The 21,747-nt window shown below is 36.1% G+C and overlaps 12 protein-coding genes and 1 non-coding gene across 13 annotated transcripts; 5 read left to right on the plus strand and 8 right to left on the minus strand.

The window, feature by feature from the left end:
* Positions 1–430: 430 nt before the first annotated feature.
* On the plus strand, positions 431–1,390 carry TRS31 (TRAPP subunit TRS31; the record flags this gene model as incomplete). Its single annotated transcript, XM_041551912.1, has 1 exon — positions 431–1,390. One exon carries the CDS (start codon positions 431–433, stop codon positions 1,388–1,390), a length of 960 nt encoding a protein of 319 aa, XP_041407846.1.
* A 409-nt stretch (positions 1,391–1,799) lies between these two features.
* On the minus strand, positions 1,800–1,870 carry KABA2_08S01012. Its single transcript has one exon. It is a non-coding gene; the product is annotated as a tRNA-Gly (tRNA).
* Positions 1,871–3,410: 1,540 nt separating this feature from the next.
* SFM1 (protein-arginine N-methyltransferase SFM1) lies at positions 3,411–4,049 on the plus strand (the record flags this gene model as incomplete). Its single annotated transcript, XM_041551913.1, has 1 exon — positions 3,411–4,049. The coding sequence occupies one exon, from the start codon at positions 3,411–3,413 to the stop codon at positions 4,047–4,049; it is 639 nt and encodes a 212-aa protein (XP_041407847.1).
* Positions 4,050–4,547: 498 nt separating this feature from the next.
* HSP10 (Hsp10p) lies at positions 4,548–4,868 on the plus strand (the record flags this gene model as incomplete). The annotated part of the gene is made up of 1 exon (XM_041551914.1): positions 4,548–4,868. The coding sequence occupies one exon, from the start codon at positions 4,548–4,550 to the stop codon at positions 4,866–4,868; it is 321 nt and encodes a 106-aa protein (XP_041407848.1).
* A 216-nt stretch (positions 4,869–5,084) lies between these two features.
* PRP3 (U4/U6-U5 snRNP complex subunit PRP3) lies at positions 5,085–6,398 on the minus strand (the record flags this gene model as incomplete). The annotated part of the gene is made up of 1 exon (XM_041551915.1): positions 5,085–6,398. One exon carries the CDS (start codon positions 6,396–6,398, stop codon positions 5,085–5,087), a length of 1,314 nt encoding a protein of 437 aa, XP_041407849.1.
* Positions 6,399–6,656: 258 nt separating this feature from the next.
* JIP4 (Jip4p) lies at positions 6,657–8,702 on the minus strand (the record flags this gene model as incomplete). The annotated part of the gene is made up of 1 exon (XM_041551916.1): positions 6,657–8,702. One exon carries the CDS (start codon positions 8,700–8,702, stop codon positions 6,657–6,659), a length of 2,046 nt encoding a protein of 681 aa, XP_041407850.1.
* Positions 8,703–8,901: 199 nt separating this feature from the next.
* KABA2_08S01122 (uncharacterized protein) lies at positions 8,902–9,765 on the minus strand (the record flags this gene model as incomplete). Its single annotated transcript, XM_041551917.1, has 1 exon — positions 8,902–9,765. The coding sequence occupies one exon, from the start codon at positions 9,763–9,765 to the stop codon at positions 8,902–8,904; it is 864 nt and encodes a 287-aa protein (XP_041407851.1).
* A 420-nt stretch (positions 9,766–10,185) lies between these two features.
* SNF1 (AMP-activated serine/threonine-protein kinase catalytic subunit SNF1) lies at positions 10,186–12,117 on the plus strand (the record flags this gene model as incomplete). Its single annotated transcript, XM_041551918.1, has 1 exon — positions 10,186–12,117. One exon carries the CDS (start codon positions 10,186–10,188, stop codon positions 12,115–12,117), a length of 1,932 nt encoding a protein of 643 aa, XP_041407852.1.
* Positions 12,118–12,397: 280 nt separating this feature from the next.
* Positions 12,398–12,937, plus strand: SNM1 (Snm1p; the record flags this gene model as incomplete). The annotated part of the gene is made up of 1 exon (XM_041551919.1): positions 12,398–12,937. The coding sequence occupies one exon, from the start codon at positions 12,398–12,400 to the stop codon at positions 12,935–12,937; it is 540 nt and encodes a 179-aa protein (XP_041407853.1).
* A 79-nt stretch (positions 12,938–13,016) lies between these two features.
* PEX29 (Pex29p) lies at positions 13,017–14,738 on the minus strand (the record flags this gene model as incomplete). The annotated part of the gene is made up of 1 exon (XM_041551920.1): positions 13,017–14,738. One exon carries the CDS (start codon positions 14,736–14,738, stop codon positions 13,017–13,019), a length of 1,722 nt encoding a protein of 573 aa, XP_041407854.1.
* Positions 14,739–15,173: 435 nt separating this feature from the next.
* RKM4 (ribosomal lysine N-methyltransferase) lies at positions 15,174–16,619 on the minus strand (the record flags this gene model as incomplete). Its single annotated transcript, XM_041551921.1, has 1 exon — positions 15,174–16,619. The coding sequence occupies one exon, from the start codon at positions 16,617–16,619 to the stop codon at positions 15,174–15,176; it is 1,446 nt and encodes a 481-aa protein (XP_041407855.1).
* A 379-nt stretch (positions 16,620–16,998) lies between these two features.
* On the minus strand, positions 16,999–19,416 carry HSP78 (chaperone ATPase HSP78; the record flags this gene model as incomplete). The annotated part of the gene is made up of 1 exon (XM_041551922.1): positions 16,999–19,416. One exon carries the CDS (start codon positions 19,414–19,416, stop codon positions 16,999–17,001), a length of 2,418 nt encoding a protein of 805 aa, XP_041407856.1.
* A 922-nt stretch (positions 19,417–20,338) lies between these two features.
* Positions 20,339–21,352, minus strand: YAP6 (Yap6p; the record flags this gene model as incomplete). The annotated part of the gene is made up of 1 exon (XM_041551923.1): positions 20,339–21,352. The coding sequence occupies one exon, from the start codon at positions 21,350–21,352 to the stop codon at positions 20,339–20,341; it is 1,014 nt and encodes a 337-aa protein (XP_041407857.1).
* Between the last annotated feature and the right edge of the window lie 395 nt (positions 21,353–21,747).

The following is a 21,747-nucleotide window of genomic DNA, read 5'->3' on the forward strand; positions in this document are numbered from 1 at the left end:
TTATGATTGGAACAGGAAAACCACCCAAAAGTCATTTTATAAGGTTATAAATAAACTCATCAATTTTGTCAAACATACATATTGGAGAAAGTTTAGAAATCAAAAAAAAGAAAATAATTCATCAATTACACACTAGTTAGTCATTGTAGTTTTAAATAAATACATATAATAATATTTCAAAACGAATAAACAACAAATAAACCCCCATAAACATAAAGTCTGTATATAATCACTTTTTCTTTATCTTTAAAGCATTGCTTTTATTAATCGTCAGTCTATTTATGTTTAAGATAAGTCAAAAAAGAATAAAAATAACAATATTTGAAGGCTTTCTATATAGAAAAACAAATATAACAAACCATTAAGAACAAAGAAAAAGACACTAAATAGTAGAAAATAAAAACAATTAAACAGCATATTTCAATACACTATGTCACAGGATATAATATATACAAGCACATCTGATGAAAGCTTCAAGAATAGGTCTACCGGATACGAGTACACAGTGGGCCCTAAACCTTCACTTCCGGACGAATGCAACAGATCGCCATTGACTTCAAAATTATATTCAGAATCATTGAACACAAAGAGACATGAGGTTTCATTGTCTGCTATGACATTTCTCTTTCAGGAGATGATCTCATCATTACATAAGGAATGCAAAACGGTCACAGAGTTTGAAACTAAATTGTCTAATTATGGTGAATCCATCGGTTCGCGGTTATTAGAATTATTAAACTTTAGGTCATCAATTTCACCCGGAAGCTCTTCAAGAACGTCTACTTTTTTGACCTCCTCCACATCTGTATTAAGCTCTCAAACAAGTGCACCAGGAACCAATGCTAATTATACAAATAATACAAATAATAATAACGGTGGGGGTTCCACTGGTAATGGAACTAGGTCCAGGTCAAACACGGGTGCTTCGTCGAAGGATTACGCATCTTCAATAAAGACATCTAACAGAGACTCCTCGGATCGTCATCACCATCATCATCAAGTGGAGTCCTTGACAAGTCAAATTTCTAAGATGAGACGTCGTGATTTAAAGATACTAGATATTTTACAATTCATTCATGGAACTTTATGGTCATATTTGTTTAATCACGTCTCAGATGATTTAGTGAAGTCGTCAGAAAGGAACAATGAATATATGATAATCGACAATCAGCCGCCTTTGACTCAATTTATAAGTGGACCTAACAATAGGATATCATGTGACTATTTTATATGCGGTATTATTAAAGGATTTTTAACAAATGCTGGATTTCGTTGTAAAGTTACCGCACATGAAATGCCACAAGGTCAATTTGAAAATAGAACTGTTTATTTAATCCAATTTGATAATCAAGTGTTGGAAAGGGAAGCTATAAGATTTGATCAACCATGATTTGATGAATTTATATATACATTTATTAATTCTTTTGGAAAAAGTCGGAATTTCCAACGAATTGTTACCTTTGTAAAGTTATGATTCACTTCGTACTAAAAGCGATGATACCAACCAGATGATAAAATCATGATTGAATGCTTTGCAAGGTATATAATAATTATTGAACGCGCATAAAATATATATGACTTGTGATAATATAGCCAGATATATAAATATTTATTGATTATGATATAATAAAAGTTACGTTGATATAATAATTTAAATCAAAACGTTTTAATGGCATATAACTTAGTTTTAAAGTGGTCTTCTAGTAAGGGAGAGATGAATTATACAAGTTTTAAGATATGTTCCAATAAATGAAGCAGTGATAATGGAAGTGAGAATGTCGGCTTCCATAACAAAAAAATGCGCAAGCCCGGAATCGAACCGGGGGCCCAACGATGGCAACGTTGGATTTTACCACTAAACCACTTGCGCTATTTATTTGGAAAATGTTGTATTGGGATCTCGGATGGTTGAAGACAAAAATATAACAGACGGTTATATTTAATTACTATTACTATGTTGTTAACTAATTAGAACTTATTTCAATAATCGTTTTCTTTTTGTTTTATAAAGTAAGTTTATATACGGAAGATTATATATTAAAAGTTAGCATATGTGGTCCTTTTATACTTTTTGGAAAGGCAGCCAGTCTATCAAATATTGATAGTATTCTTACTAAACATTCTTGAAACATGTTCTAGACACTTCTGAAACGATTAGTCATACTTACTCAATTGACCATTCTCAAAGAATGTTCTAGAACCAATATTGAACCGTTATTAATAATTTCGTACTAAACATTAAATTGTAATAACTAAGTATTGGTACTTTCTACATTGTAACAGTTTCAGATACAACAGAAAATGTTATATTGCGATCTCAGATGTTTGAAGACAAAAAGATAACGGACGGTTATAGCTAATTATTATTACTATGTGTTGAATGTTGAATATGTAGCGGCAGTACTAAAAAGGCTAACATTAGCTTAACCTAACTGAAGGTGAAGGTAGCTAATATAAGTATGTTATAATATAGAAAGTAGCAATATGACGGAAATTATGTGAAATTGAGATATCTCAAATGTATTACGAAGCATGTTAAAAAATGAAACAAAATATGTGGCATTATGAAACAAAATATGTGGCATTATGAAACAAAATATGTGGCATTATGAAACAAAGTTAATCGTATTATGAAACAAAACATAATTCGAACCTCAATTGATATTGGAATAAAAATACATATAAAGACAAAGAATTCTGAACTTACATTCTAAGTTAGATTCTATTCGTTCTGTAAATTATATACAATATAAATAAATCACTTACAAATATAAGAGAAATATAACAATTATATTTTGCTTACCTAACATTAAAACTTAAGCTACACCATTCACCTCTATACCTAACACCTTTAATAATGAACGAATATAAGTCTAACCACAGTATGTCTGCTTCAGCTCAATTATGTCTGTTTCAGTACAAGATTAAATTTTTATGTGTAGGCTTTCTCCCTCATCCAAGTAGTGCAAAAACCAATGACCAGGAACATTGCCTAAGAGCAACAACTCAGACGAATAACCAACCATATTAACAAACAATGCAGTTGTAAAAATTTGACGAGTTCAACTGGTAATCAAGTTCAATAATTCTCAGTTTTGTCTTTTATTTTGTGACACCTTGCTATCCTCAACTTCACTGCAACGCCGCATGGGAAAATTTTTAGCCTGGAAATTTCAGTTTTTTATTTAGGCGATGACTTTGGGGAAACTTTGGGACGCTTTGCTGTTTGGGAATAGGAACAACTGCTGTCTGGAACACCAAGGAATTGCCCAGGTAAATAAAGAAAAAGACAAGAAACTAGTCATATTTTATAGTGCTATGGCGTCAATGTTTTCTTGTTGAACGTCTCTTTTCAACGGAGATTGAACTTAATATTAAATAGTCGACTAAATAAACACGATATATACAACATGAAGTACATTATTGAACACATGGAAGAAGGATTCAGTGAATGGGTGATCCTAGAGTACGCCCAAGTCATTAGAGATCTAGGATCTGAGAACCTGATTCTTTCTTCTTTGCCAGAAGGCACAACCTCCGACATGATCCCTAAAAAACTGTTAGACATGGGTCTACAATGGACTACCAAGGATTTATCCCATATCCATGAAGATATCGCTAATGTAGAACATATGAAGAATGGCCGTGTATGCCTACTGGATCCTCGAGCAACTACTGATCTACAACCTAGTGAAGCAGACGAATTCGACTATTTTGTATTCGGTGGTATCTTGGGTGACCATCCACCAAGAGATCGTACAAAAGAACTAAAAGAGGCATACCCTGACTTACTAGTCGGTAGAAGACTTGGTGACAAACAAATGACCACAGATACTGCAATTAGAACCACTCAGATCATTATTAGAGACCAAACTAAATTTGAAGATATTAAATTCTTTGACTATCCGGAGTTCAAATTCAACAAGTATGAAGCCACCGAGATGCCATTCAGATACGTAGTGGACAAGAAAGGGAAGCCAATTTTACCAGATGGCATGCTAGAATTGATCAAGAGAGACTCAGAACAATCCTTAGACGATTTATTATGATACGTATACTTATATATATATATATATATATTTGTGTTATAAATTTCGAATCTGTGTAAAACCAAAATTGCAATATTCTTTTGATACATGTTAGCATGTTACAATGTTTAAGAGATAATGGACTCCTAATAATTGAGTTAGATAAAACTGTTTCAGTGATAGTGAATAGTTTAACGAAATCCAGTTTCATAGCCTAACCACATTTATATTCGTATACTACATATTAAGTATGTAATCTATATCATGTTAGACGAAATAAAATAGGGTTAAACAAGGGCTAGATATTTTTATTGACCAAAAAGTGGCGAAAATTATTGCGAAATTGAAAGCCATTCGCTGAAATGGCAAAGTGCAAAGGGATCGCTCATTTTAATGATTCATTTAAAGTCAGCTTGCATAAATTTTAATATTCCTTTTTGTTTTTGTTTGTAGACTTAAAGATGGTCTCTTTATCAAGAATACACGTCCACTTCTACATATATCGTCCAATCAGTACCAATGTCTACTATCATCAAATCTGCCAAGTCTATTGTTCCACTACTAGACCGTGTCTTAGTCCAAAGAGTCAAGGCTCAAGCTAAGACCGCTTCTGGTTTGTATTTACCAGAAAAGAATGTCGAGAAACTAAACCAAGCTGAAGTTTTAGCTGTTGGCCCAGGTTTCACAGATGCCAATGGTAACAAGGTTACCCCACAAGTCAAGATCGGTGATCAAGTCTTGATTCCACAATTCGGTGGCTCTACCATTAAGTTGAACTCTGATGATGAAGTCATCTTGTTCAGAGACTCTGAGATTCTAGCTAAGATCAGGGACGCTTAAAAAAAAGATAGACTTATATATATCTATCTTTATTATTTTTTTAAGGGCGAAAGTTTTATTCCACATTTTAATGACAGAATCAACGATTACAAATTAAATACACACATATATACTATTTATACAGTATGACCTACGGATCAACCCTGTAAATATTTGACGCATACATTATCTATATAAAAGTTATATGTCTATAATACATAATTTTTAGGTTCTTCATCATGACGAGGTACCTAATGTATCTCTATAAAAAGACTCACCATTGAATCGTGCCAGTGCACCTTTTAAATCATCGCTATTTCGACAAACTCTCATAAACCATCCAGAAAATGGATGTTCCTTAAGTCTTATAGTCCCGTTCCACGTATGATGAACACGGTTCCCATTATTTTCAATCATTTCACCAGTTGACCTATTTTCGAAGGATTCATTCCATTTGAGACGATTCATTATTAATTTATTGAAAAATTTACCGTTCTTCTCGTTCGTCACACTAATTATTAAACCAGGACCCTCCTCACCAATTCGAAGACAACAACCTCTTAATTTCAATTGTTTCGCATTCATGTTCAATTTATAACGTAGTTGTGGATTGTTAAGATTTTGAAATTTGTAAACATTACAATAATATGTGTCTTCGAAATCTAATTTCGTTACAGTCTTGGCCTCATCCTTTCTACGTTTTACTGCCTCCTCATGACGTAAATTATTTGTTGCAATATGTTGATCCTTACGTTCTTGAACTTGTTCCTTGACAATTTTCTCGTAACTTGTCGGATCCACAATATTTGCATCATTCTCTAATACATTCATCATATTACTCTGCTTTACTTTCGGTTCAGGTTTAGGAATAAGTCCCAATTTTATTTTCGTCTCTGTCTCCTCTAGCTCAACTTTTCTCTTATGACGGCGGATCCTACGATGCTCTTTTTTGGTAAGATATGTCCTTGTAAGTTGATCTTTAGTTACCTTCGCATCAGCTTGAAGTAAAGGATGATGTACATAACGTATATTTGGCGCATAATTCCCATCTTCTTGATCATTATCTTCTTCTTCTTCTTCTTCCTCAGATTCATAATCTGAAACAACGTATTTCCCTAATATTTGATGAGTCTTCTTATCTAAATATACGGCATCCCACCACTCTACATCCTCAGGTATATCATCCACACTTTTAATAAATTTATTCTCACCCTTCTCAAGATCTGGTAATTCACCACTAATGACCTTTAATTGATAACGTTTCTTCTCTTCTTGTTCCTCTGCTAGCGTTACCTCCAATTGTTTCTCAACCTCACGTAATTTTGCACGTTCTTGAGTTACACGTTCAATAATTTCACCTTTACGGAAAAATCTAGATAGATGAGCTCTCTTACGGTTATTACCAGCATTATGATCATTACTTATATATGGATTACTGTGATGTTGCTGTTCTTTGATTAATGTTAAGTTGGCCGATTTCAAAGCTGGATGAAGTTCTGTTTGTAGACCACGAGACTCATTCTCAGCCTTTCTCTTTCTATTATCTGACATAACTATTCTTATCCCTGAGGGTTGATCTCTTTTGTCACGTTTTGTTACAGGAAACCAGGTTGTTATATAATTGACGTTTATATATATGCCTTTTTAATTTTTCGTTATACGCATGCAGCTAATATATATAAGCAAAAAATATTAGTGAAGAAAATGTTCTTTTAAAATAGTTCTTTTGGGATATAAAATTATTTACTGATATATACATATATAAATTATGAAAAGTATAGGATTGTATGTTTTTGAACAATAAGTACCTTACCAGAATATCCCTTTCTTCTTTTCCTTTGTCCCCGTAGTTGTGGCACTACCTTTGAACAACGATGAAAAGAAACCTTTGTTGCTAGCCGTTGAGCTACTACTAGAACTGATTTGTTTTCTGGGTATTTCTGAATTAGATTTATAATGCTTCAATGGCACTCTTTCTGTTGTGCTCTTAGATTTGTAGATTGGGATTCCATGTGAGTCTGAATGTTCAGCTACGTTGTATGATACAGATTTGACGGGTTTCAAACGATGAGGATCTGTAGTTTTAATTTTTCTCAACCCAATATCTGTATTTGATGAAACTGGGGACAATGATGATTTTGATTTTGATTTTTTACTAGACTTCTTTTTCGTCCTTTTAGATACTGACAAGGATGTATTCACGACATCAACCATTTGCTTTTTCTTAGAGTGTGAAGTAATTTTATTTAATTTGATACTTTCCTTTAATGAGTTGTATGTCATTTGATCTAGATTTTCCAGTAATTCTTGGCCAGACTGTTTCTTTGGTAAAGCTGTTGGGGTTGTACTAGGTGGGTCCTGACCAGGGATAGCCATCAATTGTTGAGATTTTATTTCCAACGTTTTTTCAAAATTGTTCATGTATAAGGCAGGCACGACAATAACAGGAATTGGGAAAGAACTGCATAGTTTATCAGAAATATAATTTGATCTCCATTTCACCACTGTTTCAACATTTAGATTGGATGTGACAATTAAATCTGGCGTGTAAATGTTAGTGGAGTTACAAAGACAATTCATCGTCTTTCCAACAGTTATTTCAATTGTTAGCTTAATAGCACGACTTGGATTATTCAACAACAGTAAGGATTCAATATAAGTTTGGATGTCCTTCATTGTGGCTCTGATTTGGTTGATATCGTAACCAGGGTACCATGCGCTTGTCGAACCGTCCTCAACGTCATTATCATCATCATCCGAGCCACTATCATCATCGGTATCGTCCATTCCATAGTAACTGTTAATTCCCGAATCGCCATCGTCCGAATCCCTCATTGCACTGCGTCTTCTACCGCGACTTCTACTTCTACTCAGGCTTCTTGTTTGACCATAACGTGTCGCACTTCTTGCGGTTCTTAATTTTGGTTTCTGTCTAGTGATTAGAGAAGGGAGGTTTGTGACTACGATGAGATGATCTGTATTTTTGATACAGTTTGTGAACAACCAATCGAGTCCCACCCAGGTGTGTTTTCTCCCGTCGATTCTGCATAAGATAGTTCTTGGTAAGTTTGGGTAGCCGATTCTTTCATTAATGACTTTAATCTTTCTCTTTTGATTCTTAGTCAGAGGAGTGAATCCATCTGAATCCATATCTTGCAAAGTAACGATATTTGGGCCGTGCTCAGCGAACAGAATATCAGGGTATTTGAAAAAATCGTCTTTATGTAGCGTTCTATTATCCAGTTGCAACCGACGCAACGCCCATAATTTATCCCAGTTCAAAGTCGTATTATTCAACACGAGTGAATTATTTTGGATTGTTGGTTTTGTTGGGTAGTCCTCTCTGACGATCTTCCCATTTTTAGCAATCTTAAACATTTCGGTCAATTGAATCGATTTATGCGACTGTTGCCGTTTTCCTCCACCACCAGTGGCAATAGCAGGTGAAGAGCCCGAGGAAGGAAACCTTGTTGGTGACGGCTGTCTTCCGGCCATATGGGTCGAGACTGAATTCAGATTGTTCAAGAGGTATTGGTTATGTAGGTTGTACTGATTATTGTTATCACCAGCGTATCCACTTTCATTATCGTAGTATTCCTCCATCGTGTAGTCTGTTGGGAACTGGACCCCCGGGAAGTCCTGCTTATAGAGCCTATCGATCCGTTTAGCGTTAGCGTTGACCACAGGGACAGTATTGAAGGAGATGCATGGTTTCATTGCCTTATAGGGGTACTGTTTCCTTTGGGCGTCGACGGTTGTTGAGTCTGTGGGTCTGACTTTCAGCGGCGAGTAGAACTTGACTGCCTTGTACTCGTTCTGAGAGAGTTGGTCCTCTGGGGGGATGTCTAGTACCATACTTCGGGCGCAGAGAGGTGTTGTTGTTGTTGTTGTTGGTGTGCACAAGTATGTGAATGTATTACTTAAGATATATATATATGTATATATACAGTAAGTATTATATAATGCAAATTGTTAAATCCGCGCAACAAAACTGTACAAAATGAGTCTTCGTCTCGGTGAAAAAAAAAATACAATACAATACAAAGAGCAGCGATTATTTCGAATTGCTGCCGATGTGCTGATTGATTCTTCTTACAGGGCCGTAACCTTCCAGCAGTCCCCACATGTACCATTCGATCTGCAGATCGAAAGGGACGCTGTACTTGTACATGAGCGGTCTAAGAAAGACCAGCGATTCGCACAGGTGGCACAGCAGTTCCAGTGCGATAATGCAGCGCAGGTAGTTTGGATTGTTGTACAGTGCCTCCCCGAACAGCGGGATGTACAGCAGCAGCTGGTCGAAGAAGTAGCACACCACGGGCAAGGGCACCAGCAGCAACACGAGGAAGTCCGGCAACGTGCCTGGTGGTAGGCATGTGTTCAGTTTCACCAGAGACTTCCCGGTCCTGTGCACTGTCTGCAGCAGCAACCGGGTGAATTTTTCATTGTCGGAGCCAACCAGACAGTCTGCAGGGTACAGTATGACCTTGTCGATGGGCAGCGCGATGTCTGGCACGGTGAAGGATATCACGATGGAGTCGCTGTCTATATCTGAGAGGTTGGCAGTGGCGATCTTCTTGACAGTCCTGGGCGTGACGTTCCCGTAGATGTGCAGTATGTCACGCAGCAGGTGGCTGTAGTGCCTGTTGTGGTGTGCCAGGGTGAGCTGTTTCACGGGCGTCTCCATGGCAGGCTGTACTGTAGTGTATTGCTGTCTGACCGACTGTGTGTGTGTGTATAGTGTGTGTATATAGTGTATAGTGTATGTGGGGTGTCTACCTCTTGCCGTCTCCCGTTCGCTCTTTATATGTGGGGTGCCGCCAGGCAGGTACGAAATACGAAATACGGAATACGTCCACCGCCCGCCCGAGCAGCAAGCAGCGCAATAATGGAATCGCACAGCACGTGCCATCCACATGTCGGGGCGGTGGGCGGTGGACGGTGACAGGCATGGGGGTGCGATCTGGAACGAGAGAACGGAGGCAATTGGCAGGGTGTGGGTGTGTGGGTGCCGCGAGCCGCTGAGGGTGTGTCTTCCGCCGTGCCGAGTGATGTGTGTCACGTGCCACGATCACTCGGCACGGCGGCGGTGTCTTTTCGTCTTTCGCCTTCTCGTTGCAGCGTGCGGGAGGGAAAATGCTGATCGCAAGTTTTCGTTGTTTGGTAGATACTACAAGAAGATAGGAAGACAGCACAGGGGACAACAACTACAGCTCGCTACATCTTGTTACCAAGTGCGAAGTATAGCAACTGCATATACATATACACATACATATACTCATTACACACTACACACTACCACGCATTACAACCAGAGAGACAACGTATACAACAGACTATGGACAACAACAACACCAACAACCAAACGAGACACTCTCGTCACCACCACTCCCACTCTCACAATAAACAATCTCTGCTAAGCGACGGCTCTAGAATCGGTAACTACCAAATCGTCAAGACGCTGGGTGAAGGGTCGTTCGGTAAGGTTAAGCTCGCCTACCACATCACCACCGGCCAGAAAGTAGCCTTGAAAATCATCAATAAGAAACTACTGACGAAAAACGATATGAAAGGGCGGATCGAAAGAGAAATCTCATACTTGAGACTGCTAAGACATCCGCATATCATTAAGCTGTACGACGTCATATCCTCGCCTAACGAAATCGTGATGGTGATAGAGTTCGCCAACGACGAGTTGTTCGACTACATTGTCCAACGTGATAAAATGACAGAAGATGAAGCTCGCAGGTTCTTTCAACAAATCATCTCCGCCGTGGATTACTGCCACAGACACAAGATCGTCCATAGAGACTTGAAGCCGGAAAACTTGCTACTAGATGACCATCTGAACGTGAAAATCGCAGATTTCGGCCTGTCCAATATCATGACGGATGGGAACTTCTTAAAGACCTCGTGTGGGTCTCCAAATTACGCAGCCCCGGAGGTCATCAGTGGGAAACTATACGCGGGCCCCGAAGTCGACGTGTGGTCCTGTGGGGTGATCCTGTACGTCATGCTGTGCAGAAGGCTGCCGTTCGATGACGACTCCATCCCTGTGCTGTTCAAAAATATTAGCAACGGGATCTATACCTTGCCAAAATTTTTATCAGATGGGGCAGCATCTTTAATTAAGAGAATGCTGATTGTGAATCCGTTGAACAGAATCACAATCCAGGAAATCATCCAGGATGATTGGTTTAAAATAAATTTACCAGATTATTTGAAAGTTATTAATGAACCGGATAGTAATATTAAAAATGCTCCAACTACAAGTACTACTACTACAAGTACTACTACTACAAGTACTACGAGCAATTCGGATTATTCGGACCATAATGTCTTAGTATTGGCTCATGACCAAATAGACGAATCCCTGGTTCATATCCTATCAACCACCATGGGGTACGAACACGATGAAATTTATGAAGCATTGACATCTCCAACTACCGATAACCCACAGATTAATGAAATTAAAGACGCTTATTTACTGATTAAAGAAAATAGAGCTACTCTTAACGAATTGAAAATTAAACAACAGAATGATCAAAATTCAATGGAGAATGAAAATTTACAAAATTTCTTGACTCAATCACCTTTGGAACATTCTAGTACGAACATGAAAAGTACTATAGACTCAACAGGGTCTGCGTCTCATCAAGGTATCAATGCCACATCTGCAACAACTCCAACAAATGGGCTGAAGACTCCTGTGTTTGATTCAGTTTATTATAACACTCATGAAGAAAAATCAACCATTGCAATCTTACCAACTTCATTACCACAGATTCATCGTGCTAACATGATTGAGCATGGCCTGTCGGTAGATAAGATCTCTCCATTGACCACGAAGAAATCAAAGACAAGATGGCATTTCGGGATAAGGTCAAGATCATACCCATTGGATGTCATGGGTGAAATCTATATCGCTTTGAAGAATTTAGGCGCAGAATGGGCAAAACCTTCAGAGGATGATCTTTGGACTATTCGTGTACGTTGGAGATATGATCACAGTGTCGAAGATAAAAACAAAAAAATTCCAAATTTGATGAAAATTGTAATTCAATTGTTTCAAATCGAGACTAACAATTACCTTGCAGATTTCAAATTCGATGGTTGGGAACCTGTAGACAATACAGATAACAACAACACCAACGACTCTACTGGAACAACTTCATCAGAAGATGAAATTAGTACTTTCTCGGCATACCCATTTTTGCATATGACCACAAGATTAATCATGGAACTTGCCATCAATAGTCAGAACTCATAGTCTCTACACATCACGTCTACGACCTCCCTCTCTAACGAAAAACGAAAACACCTTGTATAATTTATCTTCCAACATCCTTTCTTGTTTTCTTTTTTCGTTGCAATCCCTTTTTATATTATTATATAATGTACGATACGATTCATGAATATTTTTTAAAAAACTAAAAATATATGACACTTTTTCACTTAAGGAAGCTGAAAAAAAAATTTATTCACTAATAAGTAACTTTCATATACATAGCAAACAGTTTATAAAACAAGAGGCACATCCCTTTTGAACAATGAATAGAATACAGCGGGAGAGATTCAGAGACAGACATTTGAGACAGAAATATGATTTGTTACACTCATTACCTACGTTACAGACTCCCGCATTAGCAGGATTATACTTAAAAAGTTTCTATAATGCAACAAAGAGATACGATCTCACACTACCATCAGAGATCACGGACGCAGACGTCAAATTTTGTGGAGAGTGTGGTGTAGTGCATGTCCCCATGGTCAACATGGATATTGTATCGACTTCGGATAACGAACAAGAGGACTCATTGAGTTTTAAATGTCGACATTGCAATCATAAAGTTTCTTTTAAATCTAATAAGATAGAAAGTAAAATTAATTCACCACCACCTGAAAGTTTATCGAATTCACCATCTCCTGTTATTCAAAACAAAATTTCAAACAGTACGGCTAAAAGTAGAGCTAAAAAAAGAAAACAAAACTCTTTGAATAGTTTACTTGCAAATAAGAAGAAAGAACAAAAAAATGGGTCAACTTCTTCTCTTTCATCTCTAACACTTGAAAGTTTTATGAAAAGATGAAAGTTTTACTAACACATTATCATCATTATGCATCTATTCTTTATATATATATCTATATATCTATATATAGTCATCTCACTCAAACAGCTGTATTGAGGAAATCAGTCATATCATTAATACCATTAAAGGATCCATCATTTGTCAAACTACTGTCTACAGTTTCATCCCCTTCCATAAGAAGTGAGTCATTCATCTTGTTACCTTCAGATATCATACTACTGTTATGTGCACCAGCCAAAGAGCCTCTAGTAACACCATGGAAACTTGACTCACGATTTGATATCACATCTCTCAATGGGTTAACAACTTCCTCTATGACTTGTTCCCCATCATCCTTTTCTATATTATTAACACAATTATCTTTGGTCTCAATAGTCCTTGTGACCATATTTGTCCACATCCTACGTCTATACTTCCCACGGAACCCATCGAAGTCTACATCATATACCCATTTAGTCTCGGAATCAATCTCTACATTCTGAATAAAATTATCTTCGACCCATTCATGAGGATTTAAATCCAATACCCATGATGATCCTGGAATCCATTCCCAATCGGTTGGAGGTAACACATCATCTAATAATTTTGAACAATAATCTGAAATGCTTAATTCCTTAATACGTAAGTCAGAAAATAAACAATAATCATCATTTGAAAATCCAATGGTTCTCCATTCTTTATAGGTCTCTCTATATTTCTGTATTTCATATACTTTAACAAGTTTATTTTCTTTTGCCTCAACATACCTTAAATGTTGATTTATTAATGTTTCATAAGACGTTATAAAGGATAGAGTTTTAAGTCGTGTCTCTTCTGAGTTTATTTGCTTCAATATCAGCTCTCTATTAATCGGATGCATTGCAACGATAAATCCCCATAGTAATAACACTAAAATAAATTTAATGGGTACCCAATTTGCAATGTTCTCAATAAATAAAAGATTTATTATTGCAATGAATAAAAGTACAACAAAAACTAAACATGAGATTTGTTCATTGGTAAAATAAGCAAAACTCGATAAACAGGAATTAATATTATCATAGAGCCATACATACAGTAGCATATGATTCTGTAGATCTGTCAGGTTTAATACAAACTCTTGACTTAATTCTGGCACAGGTTCAGGAATAACAGGTTTCCTTAATGCTGGACCTTGAGCTGGTGTATTATTATTTTTCAAATTTTTGATTTTATTAGGTTTATGCACATACATGTATTTAGGGACCATAATACCAAATAAAATATAAAACAAAGGTCCTGAAGTTGCTGCTACAAGTGGTTTCAAAATAGCAAATGTTAGTACCATTAGTATACACAAAGTAAAGGGTACATTTTCCCAACTCATTAAACGGATAATTTCATTTATCATAATGAAAGGAATACTAAGTCTAGAATTCATTAGTATGAAATTATTACTCATTATTTGGACAGACATACTGGGCCTCGTCTTGCTAAAGACTGTACGCTGTTCAATATTGATCCTTGAATAATCTGAGGTAGGTGGTAATGCCATCTTTATAACCTTCTCGACTAAAGTATCTGCCATCATTTGTTGTAAACTTGTCGAACCATCTTTAGTTCCCTCTACGACCGATTTATTTCTATCTTTATTATTTTTACTATTACCATCCTTAGACTCTTCGGAATTTCTAGTAGTTTGCTTCTTCAATGGTGTGTTGTCTGAACTGGCTACGTTTCTTTGTTTAAATGTATTATCTTGGCCATTAACTGGGGTCACCATTGTCTTGGGATCATTGCTCTGGGTCTCTTCATTCCAAAAGAAATTTGTCACAGAATCCATTTTAAAGTATAAAAGAAAACGCTATAATTATCTTTATGAATTAAATAATTTATAACTAGTGATGTCCTCTTATGTATCGCTTTAAACTATTTTGATCTCCCCTGTAAAGGTTTGTTTTATGTCAATGAGAATCGTTGCTATCATCAATTTTTTAGAGACGCATAGGGTAACGGTGCCTATGTTTTTGGGGAACATCGAAATCGAAGAGCCAAAAAAACCAATAAAACGTTTCTAGTGTTACAGATGGTATTTAATTAAATAATGTAAATAATTATACTTGATTTTCTAAATTATATATCTGAGATATCTTTCCGAATAAGTGACACGTTCAATTGAAATATTCATTCAATTTAAAGTGTATAAATAATCGTTAAAAATAACATCACAATTATTGTTATATAGAACTAGACATAAAAATATATAGGTACATAGATTTTATATTTTTTGTTTCTTGGTCTTAGATGATTCATCAGAATCGGGATTACTTTTTCTCTTTAAAATATTGTTCAAAAGCTTTTCATCGTTAATGATTTTGTATTGTTGAGATATAGACTCCATACATTTATCTAAAGCCCGACATTCGGATCTTAATACTATCTTGGCCATAGATTCTCTGATTTTATCTGTAGAGTCATTGTCATCAAAGCTCATTGTAATGTTGATGCAATCTTCTGGGTACTCCTTCAATCGGTTCTTAACAGAAAGTTTCCATACGTCCGAACATCCCTGTGTTACCACTCCACTTTCAACTAATTGGACACATTTCTTTGTAACTCTCTTCAAAGTGACTAGTCTATCAACCTCATTTTGATCCTTCACATTTGGTATACTAGAAAGCGTAGTGATAATTTGTAAAAATAAGACCAATTCAGTCAATATCTCACCAGATATATAACAATCATAAGAATCCAAAACTATCTCTTCATCCTCAAAAAATGTCTCAATCATTTCATCGTTCTTCAATTCAGTTAGAGCCCAATCTAAATACTCTTCATCGACAGTGTACTTCGACTGTAAACTATTTTTAATGTTACGAAGTATTACTTCACCAAAATCGAACGCAGACCCTTCCATCTCAACATATCCGTACCTTCTAAGGATTTCTGAGTTTGGATGTTCACCATAAATGTTATAAACCTGTTCATCTTTAGCGATAGATTTAATGGCACGCATCTTTAAACTGTCCCTGTCATATTCCAAATGTGCATTGCATTTATGGGTGTCTGCATTCAGAGTATCAGCAAATGGGACCATTGATTTCAAACTAACAGTTTCGAGTTCATCATCATCATGACCCTCACCCTCTGGTTTTTCAACATCAAATGAATAGGACATAATTGTACTAGCGACTCTTAAAAAGTTTTCCCAGGAAGTATTTCCGAGCGATTTATCCAGTCCATTATCTCTAACAAACTTCATAATTGTCTCATACATTTGTTTAGCTCCTTCCTTCCCAATTCTTTCCAACACTAAAGATGGTTCTAATTTTTTCAATTGATCATCATTCCAGTACATCAACCCATTCAACGTCCCCGAGGTAGGTAATACCTTCATATATGGCCACCATTTACTCTTTTCATGTAGCCATTCCCATTCATATAGTAAGCATACAATAAGACCGTTCCATTGACCAAGCTTGTTCAGTTTGTCTTGTATATCTGGATAGTCCTTGTTAATCTGAGATGTCTCTATATTAATTAGAGACTCAAATGGAATCTCAAATAAAATTTCATCCTTAGCTATTTGTTCGTTTGTAACTACAGCTCTTCCCTCATTTGAGTTTCTAAGATCAACAATGGTGATTTTGGAAGATACTTTAACATTGGCACTATTCAACAACCAGTTAGAAAACTCATCGGTATCCTTATTAAATTGATCCATAATTATAATAGTTCCTAATGACAACGAATAAATCACTTAGTATACTATCTCTTGCGTACTTCAGTGTCGTTATATTCCTTTGTGGTAGACTCTGCTATATCTTTTTAAAATATATATGTATATATACATATTTCAATAATCCCAAAATGATCATCTCATCGCCTCACAAAAAAAAAAAAATAATGAAAAATAATTAATACTTTCCCTGATCTACTCCGGTGTTTTGTGACAACAGCAGTGCATCAAGGAAAAGAGGATAGCGCTAATTACGAGACGTTAGTACTTTACTTTGTAAATTTTTTTGTATAGACAGAATATATATTGGTTGAATCTAAAAATATTTATATGGGAGAACTTTTAATTAATATCTGTTTCCCTCTTATTTCTCTAGTTTTTGTTCGATTTCTTCACCTTCGGCATGATTTGGTTCGACGACCAATTTATTGTCCTTGACGATCACATTGACTGTCTCACCCGTTCTCAATTGTCCCTTTAACAAATATGTAGCCATTGAATTTAATATTTCCTTATGAATCAATCTATTCAATGGTCTTGCACCATAGAAATGATCATAACCATGATCAGTTAACCAATCCTTAGCTTCTAGTGACAAATTCAACTTCATCCTCTTTTCGTTTAATCTCTCTTGAACTTCCTTGATTCTAATATCTACAATGGATCTCAAGACTTTCTTCGATAATCTATTGAAGACCAAGATATCATCAATACGATTAATAAATTCAGGGGGATAATGCCTCTTCATCTCATCTATGACGCTCTGCTGAATCTTTGGGCTAATATTACCAGAATCTTCTTCACGTTTTGTTGGCTTTTCAGACAACAAAATATCTTGACCAATATTGGAAGTCATAACAATGATGGTATTACGGAAATCAACAGAGTGACCTAATGAGTCTGTTAATTTACCATCATCCAATACTTGTAACAATAGTTTAGAGACATCAGGGTGTGCCTTTTCAAATTCATCAAACAGAACCACAGAGTAAGGGTTTCTTCTAACTGCCTCAGTTAATTGACCACCAGATTCACTTAATACATAACCTGGAGGCGCACCAATCAATCTTGAAACTGTATGTTTCTCCTGAAATTCAGACATATCAAACCTGATAATATTAGATTCATTGTCAAAAAGGAATTGGGCCAAAGCTTTTGTCAATTCAGTCTTACCTGTACCTGTTGGACCTAGGAACATGAAACTTGCAATTGGTCTCTTCTCACTAGTCAAACCTGCTCTTTGAAGTCTGACAGCTTCTGCAATTGCTTTAATAGCTTGATCTTGCCCCACGACTCTTTCTCTTAATGAATCCTCCATGAACAATAAACGATCCTTATCGCCCTTCAATACGGTTTCGGTTGGGATACCTGTCATTCTTGCGACAACTTTTGAAATATCATCAGATGAGACAGAATCATGCAACATCGTCTCTGTGACGACGTTACCGTTTGAGTCCTTCTTATTACTTAATTCAATTTTTTTCTCTAAATCTGGAATCAAAGCAAACCTTAACTCTGAGGCTTTACGATAATCACCATTTCTTTGTGTTTGTTCTAATTCAATCTTAGCTTTCTCCAAATTAGCCTTTGCATTCTTAATAGAATCAATCTCTTCCTTTTCTGCATCCCAAATCTTAGTCAGTCTCGAAAGTTCTTCATTATCCAAATCTAATTCTTTCTGTAATGATTCTCTTCTTTCAATAGAGACAGGATCTGTCTCCTTCTTTAACGATTCCAATTCGATTTGAATTCTCATGATATGACGATCTAGGATTTGGATTTCATCAGGTTTAGATTCATGTTGTAATCTTAATACAGCACATGCTTCATCCACTAAATCGATAGCTTTATCTGGTAAGAATCTATCATTAATATATCTATTTGATAACACTGCAGCCGAAACCAATGCCGCATCAGTGATTCTTACCCCATGATGTACTTCATATCTTTCCTTTAGCCCTCTCAATATGGAAATGGTATCAGCAACAGTTGGTTCACTCAAAATAATAGGTTGGAATCTTCTGGCTAATGCGGGGTCCTTTTCAATAATTTTATATTCATCCAATGTAGTGGCAGAGATACATCTTAAACCTTTGGCTAATTTTGGTTTTAAAATATTAGAAGCATCCATTGATCCTTGTCCCGAACCACCAAGACCTAATAACATATGAACCTCATCAATAAAAATGACTACACTTTCATCAATATCGTCTAGAACTCCCTTAAGTCTTTCTTCGAATTCACCTTTATATTTTGCACCAGCAATCAAAGAACTCAATTCTAAATTATAAAGTTGCTTACCACGCAATGATTCGGGAACTTCATCTCTTACAATTCTTTGTGCAAGGCCTTCAACCAGCGAAGTCTTACCAACACCTGCTCTACCAATTACCACCGGGTTGTTCTTTGTTCTTCTTGACAAAATCTGAATTGCACGAGATATCTCCTCATCCCTACCAATAATTGGATCTAACTTCCCTTCTTTAGCTAGTGAAGTTAGATTGGTGGCATATTGCTCTAAGTATGTTTTTTTGTTGGGATCTGTACGTATTTGAACATACGATCTAGAAAATAGTAATAATGGTCCCCTCAATGATTTAAGGTTTTGTGAAGGTATAATTTTCAATTTTGAAGGATTAAAACTCCGAACTGGAGAAATTCGAGGTACAGAAACTGCCCTTCCATAAGATAGACTTCTGAATAATGTACGCACTCCAATTAACGATGTTCTCGTTAGTGAATTGCTTGATCTTGCAATCTGCAAATTTACTGTTCTTAGCATCTTGCTCTTGATAGATTTTTCACTCAGTCCCTAAAAATAAATGAACTTCTTTTATGTCACGTACTAAAAAAAAAAATGGTTAAATAATGTCTTATGTTATTACATAATTCAAAGTCCTTAAATAGTCTTCTGACTGATTACAATTTCTCAAACCTGTGCCTGTTTATTCGTTTCAATTTAATCTAGAACATTCTAGATGATGGAATAACTATCGCAACCCCCTCGCTCCATAAATTACTTAATCGAACCGTTTTAAGGGGGAGCGGGAAACTCGTTGAACTGACAGCTTGCGGGCTTCTCTTTTCTCTTGTTGGGTAAATGATGCAGGTATTTCTGAGGGGGTGCGTAGTCATAAAGTTTGAGAGGTCACGTGATTTAGTCCCCCCGTTAGAGGAAACTACACTGAAAAAGGGAGCTTCAGAGTAGGACAATGAAACGTCACAATTATATCTGGCTTGCGATGAAGTGGCAAAGTATCAATGAAGTTGAATCGAGAAGTTATGTAGTCAGCTCAGTTGGTTTTTTTTACTGGGATAAATATATATACAGATAGAACTACATAGACATATTTTTTATCGTGATTTTCTTTCTTGAATATAAGTATATTCATATATATTTATATTTATATGACGTTGATGGAATGATAAAGGGACATGAATGAATAAATGAATGAATGAATAAATAATTACTGTAAGAAGTTGATGATATGCTTGAGGGGTAATGGTTTGGATAGCGCAGTTTGAATTCAGACAATTGATGGCATACTAATGCATATAAAGAAAATGGGTCGAACGTTAAGGAATTAAGCTTGACTTCAAGGTAAATTGAAAAACAGAAACCCGAGAGAGTGTATCTGTATACTCGAATGCAAACACACATTAAAAAGTGCTACATATTGCTTTCATGTTGATGGGCAACAGATTTAGCCCTCACCATTCTTACTCTTGTTATTATTTTTATCCTGAATGGATTGAGGTACTTTATCTGTAGCTATATCAGTTGTTGTCACTATCGGTACAGGTGTCTCTGTTTCCTGTGTATAAGCTTTCAATTTTCCTTCTAATTCCCATATTCTATTCTTTAAATTCATATTTTCAAGCTTTAATCGTTGTACTTCCTTCATCAATTCATCGAATTTGCGTGATTTATTTTCAAGAAGTCGTATATATCTTTCTTTCCTCATACGAAAGGCTTTTTGAGCGTTACGATTCTGGACTGCTCTTTTAGAATTTCTCAATGCTTTAGAATTTGGAATATTTAAAAGACCATTGATCATGGGACCATTGGGATTTGTACTATTGTTATAATTGAGTGGTAACTCGTGGCCATTGATATTATGATTAATATTATCACCATACTCGTCTTCTATCATGTATTCGGAAATCTGTGCTGCGTAAGCATTGATAGGCACTCTATTGAGGTTCATAACATTGGTTTGTACTGGGTACTGCGAAGACGGTATGGGATTACCAGGTGGAACCTGATTATAAATCGGCATTGCAATCTGCTGCTGCTGCTGCTGTGATGGTTGTTGTTGTTGTGGATGATTGTTGTATATAGGTTGTTGTTGTTGTTGTTGTTGAGGAGGAGGTGGAGGAGGAAGAGAATGCTGTTGCTGTTGAATATTCTGATCTTGTTGTTGAACAAGGCCCGATAAATACATATGCTGTTGTTGTTGTTGTTGTTGTTGTTGTTGTTGTTGTTGTTGCTGCTGTTCTTGAATTGGCTGAAATGGTGTCGGCACCTGCTGCTGCTGATACAATTGCATCGATTGGGGCATTCCCATTCCTGAATTAACATTACCAACATTGTTCGGTTGCTGTTGTTGCATATGGTACAACTGTCCATTCTTCAAGGATATTGGAATATCATTAGAATGTGGCGGAGGTACACCATACATATGCTGCTGTTGTGGAGGAGGAGGACCTTGTCTCATGGGGTAACCGTAAGGGATGTTGCCGTTACCGTTTCCATTTGGTGGGAGGTCCCGTGTTCCTATGGAAGAATGGAAGTTTTCATCATGGAAGGAATTGTCCCTCCTTTTCATTTCATCAGAATCAATTCAATTATAATATATATATATATATATTGATGACGGTAAATATCTTTTAGATGCAAACGAAGATAAGAAAAAAAGGTAGAGGATGAAGATATTTAGATGAGGTGGAGGAGGAAGTACCCTTTTTTGAGTGCAATTGTGTATATATAATTCAATATTAAACGAATAAAAGAAAGAAAAGAAAAGAAAGGTTATATATTTATATATTAAAGAAAACTAAAGGAGAATTAAAAAACCCAAAAAATAATCATATAAGAGATAATTATATAAGA

The sequence above is a fragment of the Maudiozyma barnettii genome (assembly GCF_903064755.1).
Source record: "Maudiozyma barnettii strain CLIB 1767 genome assembly, contig: KABA2_08, whole genome shotgun sequence".
NCBI lineage: Eukaryota > Fungi > Ascomycota > Saccharomycetes > Saccharomycetales > Saccharomycetaceae > Maudiozyma > Maudiozyma barnettii.